Source organism: Anomalospiza imberbis, chromosome 19 (genome assembly GCF_031753505.1).
Source record: "Anomalospiza imberbis isolate Cuckoo-Finch-1a 21T00152 chromosome 19, ASM3175350v1, whole genome shotgun sequence".
Taxonomy (NCBI): domain Eukaryota; kingdom Metazoa; phylum Chordata; class Aves; order Passeriformes; family Viduidae; genus Anomalospiza; species Anomalospiza imberbis.
Genome location: NC_089699.1, coordinates 6,626,919 through 6,649,700, shown reverse-complemented (window position 1 = coordinate 6,649,700; position 22,782 = coordinate 6,626,919). Strand labels below are relative to the sequence as shown.

Here is a 22,782-nt window from a genome sequence, read left to right as displayed (position 1 = left end):
AAAAAACCCCACCTCTACTACTGCTCCCTTTCACAGCTTTTTTTCTTTTTCTTCACCATTGTGGTCATGTTTGCACAACAGTGTTTCTACAGAAAGCTGATCTCAAATGTCACTTTGTTCATTGTGAACCACCCTGTGCTAGCTCTCAGGGCTTTTGCCCATTTTTGACTAAACCTGCACCTTGTTCCAAAACTGAAAATGTGGTGAAAGCTGGTTGGCTATGAACACCTCAGTTCCTAGATTGGTACCTGATTTGTTGGTTCTTTCTCAGCTCTTCCCCCACCCCTGAGCTGGGCTTTTCCAGGGACAAAGCCAGAATTGGTCCCAGCATCAAGTCTAGCAGAATTCAAGAACACTTTGGGCAATGAAACTTGGAATACACAGGGTCTGAAGGGTTCTTTTCTGTTTTATTCAATGATTGCTTTTAAAAAGAAAAACCTCACTTGCAGATTTTGTGATTAAAGTGGAAAACTGTTATTATACTGTCTAGTGGGATGCTGTTAGGGGCAGTTTATACAGAACTTTCCAAAAGACTTGAATCACTATTGAAAAAAAAACAACAAAACACAACAAACCACTAAAAGAAGCACTAGTTTATTTGCAAGATATATGAAACAAGTTTTAACATATGCATGAAAATATCGAGGTACTGTACAAAACCTCAACATAGACACAATTTATCCAGGTCTGGCCATGTGAAGACAACACCTATTTGCTCACAAGATGAACCTGCACCATCCACCCCTCACAGTGAGGGGATTTCTCCCTCAGCTCTGGTGCACAGCATTTCATGAACAATATCTGGAGGGAAATGGGCTCTCCTGAGGGGCAGGGTTGTCTTGGCAAGCTGGGATCTTGTCAGAGCTCAGCTCTGGAGAGGAATTATCCTTTGTGCCTGGCTCTGCTCCAGCTATGCACTGATCAAAGACAAATTGACCCTAATCCCTTAAAAAAAATTAAACAATTACATTGATAGAAACTCCAGTCTCAGCCTGTCCTCAGGAGCCAGAGCCCACCCCCCTCAGCTCTGCCCTGTACCAAGGCAATTCAGCATTCCCTTGTGGAAGATTGTTGACTTTCCAGAGTGGCCCCAACCCTGCAGAACCAAAACACCCTGGAGGAGGCCGAGCCCTTCCTTGGCACAGCTCCCCACAGCCACCTGTTCTAAAAGCTGTTACCAAACCAAATTTAGCCTCTTCTTGCCTGAGGTGAGTTTTGATCAATTCATTTGATAAGAAGGGGTTTTAGATCATGCCCAGATTGGAATGCAGGCATTAGCTTTACTTCACCCTGGATTATTTCACCTTGTGTTATACAGCGTGGAGTCACTGGGTTGGAGAAACTCATCCAGCACATCACAAAAATTTTTGCTGTCCCAGAGTCTTAGGTTTGAAATAGGGGTATTCTATTGCCATCTGTCAGAGGTGGGGCAGTTATCCTCTGTTCACTGGGCAGTTTGCTTTATCTCTCCCACACCCAACCCTCCCTCCAGGAGATCTCTTCTGTCCATGGCCAGTGAGTGTCCCTGCATGGCTGAGAAAATTCCATCATCCATGGGGAGAGGCTCTGCCCAGGGGAGGAGCCAAGCATTCCTACCTGGATCCAATCTGACTCCTGCAGCACCACAGCAGCCTTTGCCCACTGCATTCCCAGAGGAGCAGCTTTCTTCCCCACTGCATTCCCAGAGGAAGCCCAGGCCCATCCCCACCAGCCCTGGAGCTTCAGAGGAAAACTCCAGCCTTGTGCAGGATCCCTGCTCCAGCAGAAGCACAGCTGGCACTGCAGGAGGGCTGAGCCACCATGGGATGGGACTGCTGCCACCACCCTGACCCACAGGCTGCCAGGGCCTGCTCTCACTCTGGCAGTCGTGGGGTTTTTTTTTTTGTTTGTTTTGTTTTTGGTTTTTTTTTTTTGTTTGGTTTTTTTTTTTTTTTTGGTCTGTACTATAACATTTGTATTTTTAATTTTCCTAGTAAAGAGCTGTTATTCCTACTCCCATATCTTTGCCTGAGATCCTTTTAATGTCAAAATTATAATAATTTGGAGGAAGGGGGTTTGCATTTTCCATTTCAGGGGAGGCTCCTGCTCCTTCCTTCCTTAGCAGACACCTGTCTGTTCAAACCAAGACACCCAGGAAGCCACCAGGACCCAAGTTTAGTCACTTTGCTCGTCAGCCACATCAAGACCCCCATCAGTCACGTGAGTAGCTCTGACAGAGGCAGTGAACTAAAATCTAGACTTGATTTTGTTTTTGTGGGACCATCATGGCCTTGGAGCAGGTGAGCCCACATGGATCCAGCATTTCACGTTTCTGAAGTTTCTGCAAAATAGATTTCCCTGCTGTAACTCTTGAGTAGTTTTAGCTGCCTGAGCTCTTGGGCAAGGGTCCATGAGAGAACTGGAATACATACCTGTATGGATCCATGGCAAATTATTGATCAGACCCGTGTGGTCTTCCTGAGATTTAGCAATGCTCACAACCAGACCTCCCCATCCCAGAAAGGGTTATTTAGCAAAGAAACAAGCCCATATGTTGCATTTAGCCCCCAAATGCTGCTTTTTCACACTGAACTGCATACACGTGTCCAGGGTACCTGCATTTTTCTACATTTTCTGTACATTACTAAAAAAAAAAAGCATTTAAAAAAGTAGAAACAGCCTTGGAAATGAGGCTTTTCTTTCCACTGAAGAAGGTAGGTGACAGCAATTTCAGTTCAGGTGGTTAAAGCAGCTCTCAGAGCTGCCTGTGAGGGAATGGTCCCAGCTGGCAGAAGTTTATTCACCTCTGGAATAGGTGTTGCTTCTGACCAGTGTGCTCCGCCTGGAGTTGTAGGACATGTCTTCATATACCACATTGGGCTTTTTCTTCTGGAAATATTTCTTCACCTGCCAAACAAAGAAAACAGCCATTCAAACCAGAGCCTGGAAAGACCCCAACCAAGGAGTCATTCTCCACCTCTGGAGTCCATCTATATCATCTGTTGGAAGAGGAAACATTCTTTTAAAATTCCTCTCATGACCCAGTGATGTCTTAGAGGACCAAGTGGAAATTATCAGCTTATTTATTTAACTTTCTTTTATGAGTCTGATGCAATTTCACGAAAAGTTCCTTCGAGTTGGATGTAACTGAAGCTTTGACATCAATAATAAATGACAATAATAATAAATAAGGCACATTCTCATTCTTAGACTGTTACTGGTAACACAGGACACAAGGTCCCACTGGGCTTTGACAGAATGATGTTACACTACTGGTTTTTAGCATCGCTGAATCCACATTTGGAGAGATAAGACAGGAGCCTGTGAATCATACACTTCATTTTCAGTAATATTTATGCAGCAGAAGTATCTATCAGAGGCAATTTCTGGGCACTTTCTGCAGTATATGTATAGAAATAATCCCAGTGAAGGAAAAAAATTAATTTTTTTTTATGGAAAGGGGCCAATTTTTTTCTCCCAGCACTACTTTCAGACATCAGGCTATTTTATGAGTTTTTCTTGCCCTTATGTCCCCCCTCCAACTTACATCTCTTACAAGCTTGCTATGTACAGCTCCTGTCCCAGTTCACAAAAAAATTTTAAAAAAGCAAGCAAAGCAGAACAGTGAGGGGCTTTGTTCAGGGATAGACACACAACACATGGCTGTGTCAACCCCACAGCTCACTCGAGGTTTGTTATCAAAACACAATAAATATCTCATTTACAAAGGGTTACAGAAGTATAAGACACTGTCTTAGCTGCCAAGAGTTTACAGCTGGAAGATATTAAACCAGGGCAAATAGGAGAGCAGTAGGAAGCCACAATTCCTTAGGTTTATCAGATGTTTGCTTGACTCAGGCGCTATTTAAAAATAATATCAGTTTGCCCCAGTTCTGCTGTGGTGACTGTACTTACATCCACACGGTACAAGATGCAGCACACCAGGGCAAAGAACAGCAGAGCCACCACCGTGACCAGCGCATACAAATCCCAGGAGCTCTTCTCACATGCCTGCTCCACTTCTGCATTTAAAATTACAGCAGCATTATGATAAATACAATGAGGCAGAATTTTGTCAGATTAAGTTATTTCCTGACCCAGAGATGGGGTAACTGAGAGGTGTTTAAAAAACTTTTATTCCATTTTCAGTCTCATTTGAAGGATGAAACAGTGCAGGTGTTATAATTCACGCCATCACAATCAGGAGCCAACTATTTCCTAATTACAATTTCTTAATTACAATACACTATAAGTGTTTCTTGGGCTATCAGCTTTTGCCACACCATGCTGTAAATGCCTTAAAACCAATCATCTAAAACTACCCCTCATGGGTCTCACTACAATGCATCTTTCATAGTCCTATTTCTCCAAAGTATCCAGACTTATTTGCAAGGCCATCCTTGGAAACTTGTTTCTATTTCTATTTCTCTCTCAGCAATGTCTGTCCTATTCCATGGCATTTCTAAGTCAGCATTTCTTTTCTCTTGTCTTTCTTATCAGGTTTGCGTACAGATGCAGACTATGTGAGTTTTCTGTCAGGTTTTGAGAATTTTCAACAAATCTATTTCCCACATAATTTTATTTTTGTTCTGAAAAAAAATAATTTCACAGTTTAACCAAAAATTTGGATATGAACAGCTTCAGAGCCACATTTGTCATTCCATTAGTATTCTCACTGGCATTCCCTGTCCTCTTCCAGAGGCTGGGGGTGGCTGCAGGTGGCTCAGCAAGGAGCACTCCACAAAGGCAGGTTCCACACCACTTCCACACACTCCTAATGGGAGCAGAAAATGATTTCCTGCAGTGTCGCTGCAACCCTGAGGGCTCTGAATTATCCAGGAGCCAGGCTGGTGAGAGGTGCAGACAGAAGCAGGAGGATGCTGTGGTATGAAATGCACTGAGCAGAATAATGCTGGCGGAAAGGGTTTCAACTCTCTGAAACCTCAATTAACCCATATATGAATAACACACTAATTAATAATCTAACACACATTGATTAATTAATAATCACATCCCTGCTTTGTTGGGCTACTGCTATTTGCCCCACCTCACTTTACTGAGTTGTTGCCCCAGCTGTGGGTCGTGGCACAGAACAGGACCACAGGTGCTTTTTCAGACTGCAGGAAAATCCTTTGCAACTCTCAGGGCCTTTGTAAACCTTATTTTACAAAGCCCAGTGCACAGGGTTAAATTGCACCAGTAAGACCAAAATGAAGCACTCTCTTGCTGGCTCTGATTTCAGCTTAGCAAATGGGTACAGCACCATCCTGCAGGAAAATAAAAAACTCATCTGTGGGGCACAGAAAAGTAAAAACTCATATTTGGAGCACAGTAAAATCAGTAAAATCAAACCCCCTCTTTGGAACACAGTAAAATGAAAGCCCCTCTTTGGAACACAGTAAAATCAAGCCCCCTCTTTGCAGCGCACACTCACAGAATGTTCAGTGTGTAACAACGGTATGTGAGAACATCTCTGCTGTGGTCTGTGGTGCTTGAGGCAAATGCCTGAGGATTTTTGTGCTCCCCGGTTTGATCTATTTTTAAACACAAGACTTGCAAGAGGGAATGGTTTCTAAAAGCTGTTTATGTCACGCTAAGGTCAAAGAATTGGTGCTGAAAGTACTTATCCATATCCTAAAAGTGACAGATTGCACACAGTGAAGTGTTTGTTACCTTGTTTTGACTTTTTTTTTTCTTTTTCTAAGCTGCAGGATCATGGCAAGGTCTGAATTCCCCTCTGGTTGTACAAGGCAGGTGGAAACACAGAGTCTGTTTCTGTGTCTGAGATCAACAGGGCACAAAGGAGCCTGAGCTCACTCTCCAAACTTTCCTAGGTTTGCCTGTCCTGACTAAAGTTCCTAAAGCTTTCTGTCCACAACACAATGATAGATATTTATGATTAAACAAGCAAAAGGGTGGTACCTTTAACCAGCACCATGGTGCCTCTCGCTGAGAGCAGAGGGGAACCCTCCACATCCTGGGCACAGATGTAGATATCACTGTCCTGTTCCTGTAGCTTGTGTAGAGTTACCACAGCTCTGTTTCCTTCCCTTGAATACCCCAAGCGATTCCCAAAGCCAGGAGAAACCTCTGACACGTTGAGATGTGACACAGACAGAACTGTGCCAGGCTGCACATGAGTCCTGAGCAAGTAGAACTTCGCAGCTTCAGGTGAGCGTTTCAACACACAGGTGATGCTGACAGACTGGCCTTGCTCAGGGTTGGCATGGAGTGGTGATTGCTCTAGAGGCCTTCTGGATTTAGCTAAAAACAGAGAGATTAGTGGTTATCACAGGCTTAACATAGTGCATTTTAACTGGGTGAATTGCAGTGATAAATCAAAACATTACAATTTCGATAGATTTGTAAGATTTGGTATGTATTTACAGCGCTGGGCGCACACTAGGGTTTCCCTTCAATGGGCATGCGCCCCCCGAAAACTCTCGATATTTTTTAATACTCTAGCTAATTTACATATTCATAGCATTTTACAACAGGTTCATGCATATTCATTTGTCTGATTTTGCGTTACACTTACAGCTAGTTACACTTGTACTTAGTTTTTGTCAGAAAGTACAGAGAGAACTCTTGGGTTACTCTGCGCTGTTTGTTCCAAGGTCTGAGGAGTTTTTCTTATTTCTTATGTCTTTAGCTTGGAAATTTGCATTCTTTTTATTTAGCTGGGGCAGTTTTGCTGGTGCTGCAGTTACTTGACTAAACAGCATATTTTATTTATGTTAGCAAGCTCAAAGAGGCACATTTCACCTAAATCTAAATGGATTTCTACCCTGTTAAATTTTTACTGTCTCATTGGGAGCAAGGGAACGGAGCAGACAGAAAGAACAGACCATAGAAATGCTGATAAAAGGAATTTGTAAACATGATTTCCACAGGCTTTGAGGAGAAGGATATATTTTAGTACACCCTGGCATATCTTCCTGCCTCAGGATCTGAAAGTAGGACTGACCAACAGGTTTAGCTGTTTGTAAATGGTCTGCATCAACCTAAAAATTATAAATACTGACCTCCTCTAAGGGAATACAGCCTGATCAGCACGTCTGGAGCCATGCATCATTGCCTGCTTTCTCAAGTGAGATGAAGCCATAGAGATATCTGAATCAAATCACACAATGTGTGTCCCATCAATGTTCAAATGGTCTGTGAGAATGGAGTGGTCATTAATGACTCACTGTCCAGCTGGGAAGACATTCCACTGAGTTCTTCTAAGGACAGGACTTGTTCCTTTTAACATTATCATTAAAGTGGATAAGGAAGTGAGGACAGAATTTATCAGGTTTATAAAGGGAAGGTTGTAAGCATTTCAGAGAAGAGGATCAGAATCAAACAGAGCTATAAAGCAACTTAATAAAATAATTTGGAGAGACAATACACAATAAACAAGATGTGATGCATTTGAGAAAACACAGCAAAGAAGCTTGAAAGGAGAAGCCCAAGGGAGGAGATGATAATCCTTCATGGATATAAGTTACTATTGCTGATCAGCAATCAATTTGATTTCATATGCCTCAGGGACAGGAAAGGAAGAAAACCCTGCAAGCTTTGGGAAAAATGTCTCAGGTTAGAAGGTGTCAATGGAAGGACAAGTACATGGAGGAATAAATTGCCAAAGAATAGTGTGGACTCAACTCTCTTCTAATGAAAATCAAAAAAAAAAAAAAAAAAAAAAAAAGACAGAAAAATTATTCCCCCAACCAGAAACATCTGCCAAAAGAAGCACTTCTGCCATTCAGCAACTCCTCACTAACAAGAGAAAAAACCCTTTACTCATTCTTGCCCAGCTTGCAGACCCTGACTAACACCAGCTTCCCAATTGCTACCAATTTGTCATTTAAGACAAATTAGTAAAACCAAAAGAGATTTGCAAAAACAACTGCTACCAAAAAAAAAAAAAAATCCCTCTTTGCTCTGCTAGATGTTTAAAAAGTTTGGACAAGTTGTTTTGGAAAGAGCCGTGGGACCTCACTGTTTTCAAACAGCTGCAGCAACCTGTGACTCATGTGAAAATCTGTAGCTGGAATTAATGAGTCATAAATTAATCTCGTAGGATGGTTTGGGGTTTTTTGGGTACCATACTACCTCATGCATTTTCTTAATTGTTTCAGGGAGCAAACCCACACATTCCTTCAAATCTGTACCTGAGCAGACACAGAAAAGGTTCTGTCAGACTCACCCTCCCATTGTGCCTTCTTCCAATCTTTGATTTAAAATATAGATCTGTATTTACTAATTCATGACATAAAAGGTGGATTTGCAATACCTTGGACCACTACTATGGTTGTCTTCCTATATATCTCTTTGGGATGGTCATTGATATTTAAAAACTCGGAGCATACGTAGATTCCAGAATCAGATTCCTGTAACCTGTGCAGGGTTACCCTAAGAGTCTCCCCTTCATTTGAAGACTTGACACGATTAGCAAAGGCAGGATTGATAGATGGAGATTTCTCCTTGGGAAAATATGCCACATTGAGATTCCGTCTGATAACTCTCAAGTACATCCCCACTTGATATTGTGAACCACTCATTGGGCAAATTATGTTGATGGATTCTCCTTCCCAAGCACTGATAACATCTGTGGACTGTTCATTTCCTCCACCTAAAAATAAGAAATGCAATTGAAATTGTAATATCAGAGCTCCTCTTGGTCTGTTCACATCAAAGAAGATTTCAAATCCAACTCCTCCACCAACAGAACTGCTCTGTAAGAATCTGTAAGAATGGACCTCAGTCTCCCCATGCTGGACATGTCATTTCTTGCTGCTGGACCTCAGTCTCCCCATGCTGGACGTGTCATTTCTTGCTGCACTGGCACCTGTAGTGCCCTTGATGCCCAGTGACCTGAGCAGCTCAGCTCACACCTTCCCAAGCTTCAAAGGCCTTGGCAAAAAAGTGGCTGCTGTCACTCACACAGAAAATGTAGTTCTCTCTGTAGATTTCCAGCATGATCCTATTAGTTCTCAAAATACAAACTTCACTAAGAGTATCCTGATAATGGGTTTCAGATATAAGTCAGGAATTTAAAAGTGAGAAAAAGAGGCAGAAAATGGAAGAAAATACACTTGTCTTTTTAAAGGGGCATTTAATAACGGCAGGGAACTGGATAATACAGATTCTCAGATTCAATACAGGAAGGGGGCTGCAGAAGGTACAAGTCCAATCTGTTTAAGAAACAAAGGCATACAAATGTAGAATGAAACTCTTGGAGCTCTCCAATGACCCCCAATAGCCAAAGAAACTGAAGGGGGAGTATTTGTGCAATGAATAGTGAGGAATAAAGAGATCAAATGGGAAACACCTGAAAGAAGCTACGTCAGAAGCAAGGCAAGAAAAATTAAATAGAGAGTGCTGCATGGCTAAGGCAAACATAGTTTAGAAAAGGTTGGAAAGAAGGAAAGAAAAGATTGAAATGTAAGAAATGTAAGAGCATCGATGTTGTACATACCGTCCTGGGCAGGGAAGCATGGGAGAAGCAGGAGAAAGAGGGATGCATTTGGGAGACACAACATCCACAGCATTTTCAAAGGTTTTTTTAGTTGCTCCCTCAGTCTGACCAAGGAGTTAAAGTCCTGAGGACTGTTGCCTACCAGTTACTTGAGGTGCCTACTGAAAGAAGTCAGCAGAGTTTTGCTTTTGCTTTTGTATGACAGTGATTGTGATAGAGGAGAAAAACCATTTCTGTGGGAGGGGCACCTTGTGTTTCTTCACACCTAAAACACCCCTGTTTTCTTGCTGCCGAGCAACCCCCAGCCCCCAGGGCAGCAGTAGAAAGTTGTCATTGGGGAGCACCTACCTCCCCTCTGAAGACAACTGAGAAAAGGGAGGCTCAAATTTGCTCTTCACAGTGCCAAAGTCAGGCAGTTTTCTCCCAGTTGTGGCTTCTCTGGAAATGCAGGGGCTTGTTACCATCAGTTCAGTTTGTCAGGACTCCCACAGGCTTAGACTGGTGGCTGCAGATGCAAAAGTCTTGGCTTTGTAAGGAGAAAGGAGATGAGAGATGCTCCATTAGTTCAGGAAAACCCTCAATTCTTGTACAAGCCCTGCACACAAACCGGCAGATTTGATCTGTATTTTGACAATAATTGTGAATATTTGCCAAGCAGGAGGAGCTGGAGTTCCTTCAGCAAACACCAGCACTCACACCCAGCTTCCCCCAGGGCAGACCTGACCCACAAACCAGCCCACCTCACATCACCAGCAGGAGAAAGAGGATTTGACAGGAAATCTGTAGAAGCTTAACACGGTCTTTTGATCTTCTTGCTAAAATGATCTATTCGAGGAAACATCATTACCTGAAACTTTCAGGCTTTTCCTTCTCCCTTAACTTCATTGCAAAGCCAAGACAATAAACAATTCCAATCTTTACAGGACAATAAAGCCTTTTTCACCATAGCAAAGTGTTCTCTCCAAGTGAGAATTAAACCTTCAACCCAGAAAGCCAATTCTATTCTTAAAAAGTAGAAAGAGCAACAATTTCTAAGAGATTGGCTCTAAGACAGGAGCACTTAAAGAAGACAGTGTGAGCACCACACACGTTGTTTGTGACCAAAGAAGCCTTCGTGCCTCTTCCTTTCCCTTCTCCCAGTGCCTGTGCAGCCTTTCCAGCCCCCAGCTCCTTCATCTCCCCTTCCAGAGCCCTGACCAGCACAGGAGAAAGTCCCTTGAATCCCGGAGGAAAAAACAGGATACTGGATCCTCCCTTCTTTAAAATGTAACTAGATGTAATTAGTGCCTAATTACCTGTAATTGGATTTTTACTTTCACTTTTGGAGAGCAGGTCAGCATTGTCACTGAACAATGACACCAGGCAAGCCCGTGCTGATGTGTGGTACAGTGCAGTAGGGAAAACATGGGAAAAGCCAATCACACTCCCAAAAACGTCCCAGGAACCTGCTTAGAAGTACCTGGGCAGTCACCAGGTCCCTCTAGGTACTGCAGCAGCGATGTGAAGGGGCTGGATTTGAGATCTGCTCCCCAGTCTGGCACTACCTGGCCATGCAAGGGCCCCCAGGTTTGTTGTAAGTTCAGGGCCTGTAAGCACAGGGTACAGATGAGGGTAAGATCTGCTGCTTTCTTCTCTCTTTTTTTGGCTGGGCTTTTTTAGGGTGGCATAAGGCAAATCAAACATCAAATTAGATTTTATCTCTTAGCAAATGCAACACATGGTTACAACAGGGAAGTGATCTGGAGAGTGCCTGACCCTCCTCCTTCCCCTCTTCCCTACTACAGATATCTCCACCGATCCAGAAGATCTTTTCCTTGATTTGGCCTCTGCCAACCTTTTTTTGTCAGCCTGTGCCAGCTGTCCCCTGGCCAGTGACAAGCAGCAGTCCCAGCCCTGGGCTGCCATAAACTGCAGCTGGATCTGTGAGCAGCAATGCTGGATCTGTGAGCAGCAATGCTGGATCTGTGAGCAGCAATGCTTCCACCCAGCCCACAGCTCACCCTTTCACCACGCTGCTCTTCCACCCTGGCTCTCAGCACAGCCTTTTCAACAGGGACTTCACAGGGAGCCTCTGTTCCAAACAAACCTGTGCCAGTCTCAGCCAGTCAGGGCTGCTGCAGATTCACAGGGACTGACAGCAGACATCTCACTGCTGCTGGCTGGGCTGAGCTGCTGAGCTCACCCTGAGCTGACCCACCACCCACTGCACCTTCCCTGCCATTTGAAACAGCCTGGGATTCCTCCTGGAAAATCAGCTTGCTGCTAGAGAAGGAAAACATGTCTACAGGGCAGTCTTCAGGTCAATCCGGTCATAAAGAAACCAACAGAAACCCAGTGTGTGATGCCATCTCCCAGTGCATGGCACCAGGTAGCCTCTGACATGGAGATAAGGGAGAAAATACCAGTGCCACCCCCTGTCACAGCAGGCACAGAGGGCTGTGACAGTGACAGGAGTCACACAACCCCAGTCCAAGGTACCCAGCACACAGCACCCCTTGTAGGAGACAACACCAACCCTTTTTCTAGGGGCATCATCTGCTGGTCCTGGTTCTTCACTGCAAGTGGTCTCAAAGAAGAGGCAGAAACTGGGGAAAGGAAATGCACTGCACCCCTGTTTGTGAGCTGGACCCCTACTTTTGCAGAACAAGGAGGGAGCCCTGTTGCATTCCCATCTCAGGGATCTCCTTATGGAAACTGGAAATCCTTGTGCTGGTGCTGCAGAGCTTTCTGCATCTTTGGCTGCTCTGAGCAAGAGCAGTCCCTTGGCAGCTGTGAGGTACTCAGCAGGAACCCTTGAAGTTACTAGACAAGAATCCAAATATTTAATAGAAAAAGTGATGGTTATTTAATAAGTCCACATCTTTGCCAAATGGACCACTGAGAAAAAGAGTTGCCCAGCAATTAAATGTTCATTTCCTGAAGCATTGAGCAAGTTAGGCTGATGGAGTCTCCCTCCCAAGCACTGACAGATGTTCTCTTGACTGTTCACTTGCTTCACGTAAAAAATAAGAAATGCAATTGAAATTGTAATATCAGAGCTCCTCTTGGTCTGTTCACATCAAAGAAGGTTTCAAATCCAACTCCTCCACCAACAGAACTGCTCTGTAAGAATGGACCTCAGTCTCCCCATGCTGGACATGTCATTTCTTGGCTGCTCTGGCACCTGTAGTGCCCTTGATGCCCAGTGACCTGAGCAGCTCAGCTCACACCTTCCCAAGCTTCAAAGGCCTTGGCAAAAAAGTGGCTGCTGTCACTCACACAGAAAATGTAGTTCTCTCTGTAGATTTCCAGCATGATCCTATTAGTTTTCAAAAACAAAACTGCAGTAAACTCAGCCTGATAACTGGAGCTGGTGTCAGATCTAAATCAGGAAGGCAAAGGTAAGGAAAAGTGGCAGAGAATAGAAGAAAACACACTTTTTTTTTTTTTAATAGAAGCATTTAATAACATCAGGGGACTGGATAATACAGATTCTCTGAAAGAGGATTGCAGAAGGTGCAAGTCCAGTCTATACTGAGAAACAAAGGAATACAAATGTCTAATGACACCCTTAGAGCTCTCCAATGACCCCAATATCCAAAGAAACTGAGCAAGAAGCACTTGTGCAATGAATAGCAAGGAGCAGAAGGATCAAATGGGAAACACCTGTTCCAAGTGTTGGGAGATCTCTTAAAACATCACCAGCAAGGGGATCAGTAAAATCCAGATTTGATATTAAGCACCAGCACAACAGAGTTTGTTGCCAAGGTTCACTCTGCTACTGACTGGATGGTTAAGGCACATTGAGGAAAAAACAAGCTACAAACAAAATCCAGTCAATCAAAGCAGAAATGAACCAAGAGTTGTCCATGTCAATCAAAGCAGAAATGAACCAAGAGTTGTCCATGTGTGTGCTTGTGTTTAGCTGTGTGACAAAAGGACAGTGATTCAGCAAACATTCACGTTGCTTTAGGGATTTGCTACTCCCCTTGTGCTGCCACTGATTTTTGATCAACGGTCTTGATACTAAATTACATCCAATGCAAAAGCTGAGGATTTATTCAAATCAAGTGGGAATGGGGAATGATTTAAGGATACCAAGTACCCAATGGGATCCTGAGGGGCTGTACTCATCTCACGCTGTCTAAACTGGCCTAATTTGTCAAGAAGATTGATACCAGAGTTCTGTTCTGCCTCGGGGGGAGACCAAGGACTCTGTGACCCAATGCCATTCCTGAGGGAGCTGGACACAGCCTCCCACCCAGCCCTGCACAGGAACAAACACTCAGACATGTCCTTAGTCTGCAGGGGGGGGGGCAAAATCAAATATCTCTTCCCATCTCTTCCAGTTCAAGCTGCCAGCCAGCTTGTGGTGCAAAAGCTTTGGTGAATGCAGAGATGACCTGAGAATTAAAACAATACAGGCACCTGGGTGCTGCTGTGGCATTCCCATGTGAAAGGCATGCAGAGGGCATGGGAAAAGTTTCAGAGCTGTTCCCACTTTGTGACAGAGAGAATTCAGCTGCTTCCAGTCTGTGCTGCTGAGTCAGCCCCACACCCTGGGGTGCCTGCTGTCTGCAGCCAAGCACCAGGAGAGGATGGGGGTCCTGGTGCTGCCTTTGCTGCTCACAAAGGCCTGGAGCTGGACAAGAGTCACCGTGTTCAGGGAAGGTGTGGGTGTGGTGAAGTTACATTTGTGAAAACAGGACTCTTTGGGAATACAAGGGCAGGAGTTCTCATGGAAAATCAGTCTGTGTTCCGCTGGTTGCTGTACATCGTGAGAGAGGAGGAGGATGCTGCTGGCAGAGAGGTTTTCTCCCTTGCAGATGGTTATCATGAATGTGTGAGCTTTTCTCTGTCAGAAGCCTGTCTTGCTTAAAAGCTGCAGAATTGAAAAAAAAAAAAAAAAGATAAAATCTGTGAGACCACCAAAGAAACTGGTAGATTCCAGTTAGAATTATGAACAAAATGCCTGTATTTGTGAAGTCCTCCAAACATCTCCCCTCTCCCATCTGCTACTGGGCCACCCTTATTCCACAAAGGGGACAGCTTCAAGGCTCTGCTGTGACCCTGCCCTGGTGCTGTGACCCATCAACTTCTGCCTTAGAGGGGCTCTAGGACAGACCTGAGACATCACTGGACATTGTACCCCAGGGCAGGACCTCAGGGCAGTCATTACTGGTAAATTTTTTACCCCTCACACTGATATATCCATTAATCTATTGATGTAACAACAGTGAGACTGGTTTTGTGCTGCCTTTGCTGGGCTGTGCAAGCACTTGTGCAACTCCTCCTGCAGCAAATTCAGACTTGGAAATTTAATCCTTTGGCTCTCAGAAAGAAACAACCAGCATCAGGGGATGGACTAGTTCAGGAACTGAGAGGAGGCTCAGCCTCAGGCATACACAAGGTGCTAAAAACACTGGAGCCAAGTGGACAGAGGATGGAGGGGGAAAGCCATTATGGCAGGTTCAGGAAGTGTCCGCAGAGCCCATCCCACCTCTCTCCTTTCATACTGGTTTGCTAAACAAACTTCCCTCCTGGATGCCTTTAGGAAATACTTGTTCTTAAAATAAAGCTGGCTCTGGAGTGGGCAGGGCTGGGAGAGGGAACCACTCTCCTGAAGGCCCTGTCAGCCCATGCCTGGATGTCCTGGCTGGGACACATCCCTGCCAGGGAAACTGCACAGCAATGCTGCAGTCTGGGACTGCTCCAAGGAGCAGGATCTCATGGAAGGAAGGCTGAACCCTGTGATTCCATGGCCCTGCCAGTGCTTCCCTCATGTTTCAGGAGGAAGCAGTGAGGAAATTCCTTCTATGCTTATTTTTCACAACAAAGCCACCGGACGGGCACTGTCATGGCAGCCACGGAAGGAGAGTTAATCCCAGCTGCCAGCCCAGTGAACATCATTAAGAACTGCAGGAACAACACAATGGAGAGGAGATCCAGGAGGAAAACCCTTTAAGCTTTTCCCACTTCCAGGTGTGGGACCCACAGGCAGCACAAAATTTGTCAGACTGTACCTTGGCGACGCCGCAGCCGCAAGAAGTAAAACATGGTACCCCATCCTGTGCAAACCCCAACAAACAGGAATGCCAACAAGATGCCAAGGCTGCTCTTTTTGCTGGTGAGAAATTCAGGATTACCTGCAGAGTAGAAGAAAACAGAGCATCCAAGTGAAGCTAGCAGGAGGCCTAAGCCATGAGCTGCCTCGTAAGCACCACACAAAGGAACTGGCCCCATCTGATAGAGAGAGAAGGAACTGATGAATGAGAGAACAAAGAGCCTCTGGCTCATCATGTCTTACAGAAGATGGCATAATGCTCACTTTATCAACATTCAAAGCAAATTCTTGTCACCCCAGCACAACAGATACCTTTGAACATCAATCTTATCTGAAATAACCAACAACAAGTGGTGAGACCCATCCTTGATGAAGTGTTCAAATAAGGAAATCCACTTTGACTGGTTTTTAAAAACCCTTTTGTCCATGACCTTAGGAAGACGACAGGATTTCTACCATGAAGAAATCCGAATATATAAATGTCACCTTTAGTTGACAAATGTCCTCTTAGTCTGAAGGCAAAGTCTCATTTAGCACTTACAGATAAAGTCAATTCTTGGGAACTTGTTGCACACACATCATGTACCCCCTTCCCTCAGCATCTCTGTGTCTGTCACTATGTAATTACAGAAACCTGAGCCTGTGGACATCTCTGTCCAGGACTGGCCATGTCCACTTGCCAAGGCAAAGTCTCTGAGACTGGTTGGCTGCAGCATGTGTGGATTCAAATTATGAATGTACAGGACATCTCCCTGCCCATGTAACACTCTGTTCACATTAATCTGTCTGGACAAACCCTTCTCAAAGCAAAAGGTAAAAAAACACGAGAAGAGATTAACCTAGAATTCCCTCACCAGGAATGGCAACTGGCAGTGCAGTGGGTTTTGGATGTGACTTTTGAATGTAGCACTTCAGGTGAGGGTTGTGATTCCAGACAACTGCCTCTGCTTCACAGCAAACATTCTTCTCCTCAGTACTGATGTTACCTCCTCCATTTTCTGAGAAAGATGAAAGGTAAAAAAGTTTTGATTATAAATATGGATCATGTAGAAGATCTTGGGTGAAGGGCTGAAGATGTTGAAGAGGTTAATAGATTTAAAAAGTGGATAATGTTGCACAAAATGTTGAAGATTGCTATGATTGCTACAAGTTGGAGATGTTTCATTCCCTAACAGTCCAAATCAACCATTGTCATTAGATTTCCCTCTCACCAAAGCTGATGAGCTGTTCTGGGAATCAAGAGTGGAAATATTTGAAGAAGGTAAGAAAGCTTTCACATGCGGTTAAGAATAACAAAACATCTGTAAAAAGCTTATAATTACCTTTATGCAAGAAAAAAACTATTCAAAAATTTTGCAGCTGCCTTTTACCCATAGGAACCAAAGAAGAGGAACAAGCAAGTAGCTTGTTGTAAATATCTAGTAGTAGCTGAGAAAATCTCTACTCAGCACCCTGGAGTGCATCTCCTACCAACCCTGCATCCCACTGTGCCATTATAGAGCTTATTCTTCTTCTGAGAATCTGGAGAACTCCCTCCTACCTTCGCCTTTACATCCATCCCTTCCCCTCTCAGGGGATACAGGCATCCCTGTCTACAGCAATTTCCAGATTTCGCTGTGAATGTTTCAGTGTCACCAGTGTTTTACACCATAGTGACAGCATGCAGATGTTTTGCAGAGCATAAATATAGGAGAGAAATGGTTTATGGTGGCCAGAAATTAAATACAGGTGGAATAGTTAGGCTAAATAAAATCATACAAAGGGGAGAACACTTTTTCTTCTCTTCTTCAGCAAGAAAATTAGAAAGGATGCTCTAACTCCAATAGGAGAGGTGCTAAAAGCTGCTCTCAGAAAACCAACTACAGATAGAAATGTCACTGACTTGGATGGAGCTCAACTAAGTCACATCCCTGCAACCTAACCCACCAGGAAGTTTTGCCCTTGTGAAGCCACTTGCTCCATGTACTGACAGGTGCCTGAATTCCTGATTTTGGCAGTTTTGTGAGGAAGCTGGAAAGATGCTCCTGGGTGTTTATTGAATTGGACAGAAGAGCAGCACAGAGTAGCTCTTGAGGCCGGCCCTAGGTCTGGGTGTGCTCTGGCTGAAGCAGGTGGGATTCACACATTGCAACATGGCACAGAATTTCATTATGGGAATTGCTATTGCTAAAAAAAACCTAAAATAAAACTGTATATTTATAAATCAGAGTAACATGTGTTTATCTGAATCTCTCCTAGTGTAGTTTTAAGCAATGTTTAACCTGAAAGAACTGAATTTACTTTTGTGAATTACTTTATGACTTTTTTTTCACAGAAGAAACCAAATCATTCCAGTTTATTCACCCATAAGCCTTGCTGTCTGCCTAAATAGAGAACAGTTCAGTTTCCTACCCAGAAGTATGTTTTCCATCCGTTAATAACCAGGTTCCCAGCACAGCATACCTCCAGAATTCAGGATGCCACACCAGATTTTTGGTTGACCAGTTTCGTCTGAGGAGAGGCCATAAATTCCTTCAAGAGAGGAATTTGCTTGCTTAAAGCAAACAGTGATGTGTGATTTGTTGGTCACCAACTCAACTGTTACACCTGAAATAGTATTTATCTTGTTTTGTATTTCAGCAATTCTTGTAAAGTTTTTAAAATCGTTTTGCTCTTTCTTGCATGCACAGTTTTTATAGTCCTTGCAGTAGTAGACTGTCGTATTTCTGCTGCCTTGTGTCCTGTTAGCAGGGCCAGCATTGGACACGGCAATACCTAAATCAGAAAAAAAAAAAAGAAAAACAATTTCCACAGGTTTTCTCCCTGGATGTTTAGTGTTTGAGAACAAGATGGGTCTTGGTGGACAAGCTTCGTCATGGCTTTGGAGACATTGTCTGCCAATGGGCAAATTTTATACAGTATTGGGGCCAGTTCCCAGGATAACTTTTGGGGGTGGAAACATGATAGAATTCCCCCACTACTTCCACTGTGTTTTTAACTGGCAGCCTGGGAGGCGAGTTGAAAGATGTTTCTCTTGCTGAGCTCATCTGTTCTTGTCCTCTTTCCTTCCCAAACTCCTTGGCACAATCCCACCAGGTGTCCCTCCAACACACTGCCAGATCCCTGAAGACCACTGAAGCTCAGAGCTGAGCTGCCACACTGCCCAGTCTGGGTGCAGTGTCCCAGGTTTCCTCCCTCAGACCCTCCCAGGAAAGAGTCAGTCCTTTGGGGCAGGACTCACCTCATCTGACATCAGACAGACCCAAACGGTCACCCCTCCCAAAAGAAGAGATTGTGACAGGTCAGACACATCAAACTTCACCTCCTTAATTTCTCTTCTCACCTTAGAGGCTTTGTGGTCTTGCTTTTAACTGGGCACAGCTGAGTTTCTCTTAACACTTCAGAGGTTTTGAGCTATGGAAGTGCAAGGAAAAGCACCGAGGTCAAACACAGAGACTCACTTGGACAGGGAGCAGCAAGAGCCAGGAGCAGGAAACCCATGTGCAGGAGGTGGGGAGAGTCCATGGGGCTGCCCAGAGGGCTCAGCTCCAGCAGGGCTGGAGCTCTCCCAGATCCTCCACAGTGCCAGGGCAGGCTTCTCCCTCAGTCTTCTCCCTGTGGGGAATTAAAGGCAGTGCTTAGCACCCAGTGCCTCTGTTCCCGTTGTCCAGAAAAAAAGATAACAGCTCACAGACCAAATGCCAGGCAGCTGCTTCCAGCCCAGGTCACGGGATGGGAGCAAGGCAGAGGAACCCTCACACTGCTCACACAGCTGCTACCGCACGCTACAAGGGCCAGACTCACAGCCCTTTCCACCTCTGGCTCATCCACAGCAGCAGGAGACACGAGGTCGTTCTGCAGGGAGAGGGAAATCCTTCCAGAGCCTGCTGGGCAGGAGGCTCCATGTCCACGTGTTCCTCCAGGCAGGGACCCTGCACACACCCCTCAGTAGGAGCAGCAAATAACAGCTTGATTTGCTGTGAAATTTTCCAAAGCCGAGTTTCCAAGTTCCAAAATTTTCTCAAGTTTTCCAAAACACACCAGAAAATTAACTAAGGAAGATGGATTATGCTGAATGAATGTTTCACTTGGCCTAAGATGAAATATTTATTGTCAAACTGAATTATATTTTTAGCTTAGGAGATCTGATGGGAAATATCTGTTCATGTCAAATGAACAAACAAACAACAACTTGGTATTTCTTTTCAAAACATCCTTGGATTTAGTCAGAAGTTAGTTTTCATTTAAATAAAACTGTCACGACTTTGTGATGTATGTTTTAGTAAAATACTGCCAAATAAGAAAAAAATTATAGAAAATTCACCTAACTTTCCTCACCAGACTAGCTCTGGAAAGCACAAACTGCTTTATCCTGGGAGTTTTTCATCAAAAGCTTTTTTTTTTTTTTTTTTTTTTTTTTTGCTGCCACTATCTGAGAAGTACCTTGAGGAACTTTTCAAATACATTATACAATAATTCCTAATTATACATTCAACAGAAGTTAATAAATTCTTCTCTCTTATGGTCTGTGCTGATCTCGATCTGCTGAGAGTTCTACCCCATTTCCCAGAAACAGGTGAGCCAGGAGAAAGGAGAAATACAACCCAAGGACACGTCCTCACACAGTCAGGTGCTCATCCCATCCTTGAGACTAGCTGCAAAATTTCCTGTGGAATAAAACCTGGCACACCTCGGGCTCTCGACAGCCCTGAGCAGGATGCAAATCCAGGGAATGCTGGGCAGAGCCAGGCCCCTGGCACTGCACCCTCCAAGGAGTGATCCGTCCTCTTCCAGCACCTCTGTGAGCTCCTGCTCACCTGGACAGTCCTGCAGGGTTTTCCTCTGGCCCCACCAAGTATTAACAACAATCTCTTCTCTTACATAAAAAATGCATACATAAAAAATTCATACATAAAAAATTCACCTGCCTCTTCCCATACATAAAAAATTCATCCTGTCTTTTTAATTATTTTTTTCTGATCGTTCATATTTCACACATTACTTCATCCCATTTCCTGATTTGCAAAGCACAGTTAACATTGCCTGGCCCTCCTACCCTGCAGATAAGCAGAGTTCCAAGGGATTGACATCAATCTTGGATTCACACAATCATAAGTTTGGAAAAGACCCTCGAGTCCAGGTGTTAACACGGCACTGCCGAATCCACCATTTATGTGGCCCCTCGGTGCCACGTCTTCTTGCCTTTTAAATGCCTCCAGAGGATTTGTACCCAGGGAGTGTTTGCTGCACAGAACAGCTGCAGCACATCTGGCAGAGTTATTTGCCCAGAGGTTAAGATTTGGGTTTTGCCCAGTAGTTTTCAGTGTGAGATCTGTATCTTGTATCCTCATTTATTTGGTCCTCTCTTGTGTAGTCTTCTTGCCCCTCTCCTTATTCTGGTCAAAGGTCCCTTTCTCTTCTCTCTGGTGACATTCCCCCCTTCTCCCCCTCTTCTCTTCAGTTTCAGCCAGAACACCATCCACCAAATCTCTGTTTGCCCCCACTGATCTGTCTTAAAATCTGGAGACTCTCCAGCTCTCTTGGCCATGTCCTGTCATCAGTATTAAACTTACTTCAATAAAACACTCAAATCTAAAGTGAAACACATTCTTTGGATAGAAAATGTTTTCCATCCATTTTTTTTTGCCCGTTTCTCTTTCTTTTTCAAAGTAATAGAAACTTAGGGCTTCTGAAGTTTCCTGCAGAGCTGTAACAGAGTAAAGTCAGACCCTAAAAGCAGATCAGGAGCAAGCAGTAGGTGAATAAAGGAACAAACAGGAAGAGCTGGAGTTCCTTCAGCAAACTCACACCCAGCTTCGCCCCAGGGCAGACCTGACCCACAAACCAGCCCACCTCACATCACCAGCAAGAGAAACAGGATTTGACAGGAAATCTGCAGAGCCCTAACAAGGTCCTTTGGTTTTGGTTTCAAAAGGATCTATTTGGGGAAACATCACTACGTGAAACTCTCAGGCTTTTGCTTCTCCCCATAGCATCATAACAAACACAAGACAATAAATAACTCCAGTGTTTGCCAAGAGAAGGAGAAAATTCAGTCTCCAATGCAATAACATTATTTTCAGCAGAGCAAAGGTTCTCTCTCCAAGTTAGTCTGATGACCTGGAATACTTTGACCCATGTTTCCTCCTACTCCAGCACAAGATCACTGCCTTTCCAGTGTGTGTCCTCAGGCTTTCTGCCTCTGGCACAGTTCAGTGGAGACCCCCAAAGTGACCAAAGCAGAGTCCCCCCAACACCCCCAGGAGCCAGCAGAGCAGAGCTGCTGCCCCAGGGTTCACATGTCCTCCCCTCTCCAAACAACCATTAAGAACAGTCATGGACACAAAAAATCCAGCTGTAAACACTGCATTTTCTCACCCGTCTTCCCTCTTCCAGCCACATACTCTGGGCTCTATAGCTTTAGGAGCAATTTAGTCTGTGGGTTTTATGGTCAGAACCAGCTTGGTGGAACAAGACACCAGAATTTCTAAAAGATTTATCTGGCACCCTAAGGGTCCCGTGGGAAAGGCTTCAGTTGTAATCAGTTTGGAGAAAATAGTACTATTGAAGGAAATAAGGCAGCAACATTGCCTTAATAAAACTCAAGGAACTTCAGAAGATCCTACAGATTTTATTTTCTACTCTAAGTTCATTCCCAGAAAAGGAGAAGTATTTACATAAGAGAATTTCAGTATCACTTTCCTTATCACTTTTCCCTCACGTTTCCGTATCACGGTCTGCTGTATACCACTAACAACAAGCCTTTGCAATAAAGACAAATTAAAAAAACAATACAAAATCATGTGAGGGGATAAAGCAGCTCTTTCCTGAGTGAGCATTTGACTGCAGTTGTTATCTACAGCTCTAACAAGCTATAGCAGACAGAGCAATCAGCAGGACATTGTGGTTGAGCTGAGAAATCTCTGCAAAAAATCATAAGTGTAAAGCATACTTTGGCTTTCCTCCACCTGCTCTGAAACAAAATTTCCGCAGCATTATAAAACATAGGTAAATTTTTTTTTACTGCCTGCAGTACATTAAGTAGAATGAAGTGTTTCACTGGTTTAACTTCTTCTATTTTAAAACCACTAATGCTTTGTGTTTTGGTTCTGTTTTGTTTCACTCTGAACCCAGAGCTGACAGGCTGGATTGTTCATTAGGTTGGAATTCGGGAACTGCACAATCAGCTCCTTGGAAAGAGAAGCTTCAGGGATTTCTCCTGCAACCCTTCTGACAAATACCTTATTTGCAAACATGACAGGATGGAAACTTTTGGAAAAGAAGAACTTTTGGAAAAGAAGATATTTGCAAGACATGC

General features: G+C 44.0%; 1 protein-coding gene and 1 long non-coding RNA gene across 3 annotated transcripts in view; both read right to left on the bottom strand.

The window, feature by feature from the left end:
* CD7 (CD7 molecule) overlaps nt 1–9,633 on the bottom strand; it is a 203,626-nt gene extending 193,993 nt beyond the window's left edge. The window contains exons 1-6 of one of the 2 annotated variants that reach the window (XM_068209373.1): nt 9,443–9,633; nt 8,258–8,596; nt 5,902–6,243; nt 3,895–4,001; nt 2,784–2,886; nt 579–938 (exon numbers count right to left, since the gene is read on the bottom strand). In XM_068209373.1, the coding sequence (XP_068065474.1) occupies nt 922–938; nt 2,784–2,886; nt 3,895–4,001; nt 5,902–6,243; nt 8,258–8,596; nt 9,443–9,515 (981 nt within the window). In that variant the 5' untranslated portion in view covers nt 9,516–9,633 and the 3' untranslated portion in view covers nt 579–921. Of the gene's footprint in view, nt 1–578; nt 939–2,108; nt 2,887–3,894; nt 4,002–5,901; nt 6,244–8,257; nt 8,597–9,442 lie in introns of those variants that run through there. The other variant, XR_011005180.1, reaches the window with a different exon arrangement.
* Nucleotides 9,634–15,356: 5,723 nt separating this feature from the next.
* Nucleotides 15,357–19,074, bottom strand: LOC137485091 (uncharacterized). Its single transcript, XR_011005179.1, has 4 exons — nt 18,926–19,074; nt 17,928–18,239; nt 16,340–16,483; nt 15,357–15,567 (listed from the first exon to the last, which is right to left on the bottom strand). It is a non-coding gene; the product is annotated as an uncharacterized lncRNA (long non-coding RNA).
* Between the last annotated feature and the right edge of the window lie 3,708 nt (nt 19,075–22,782).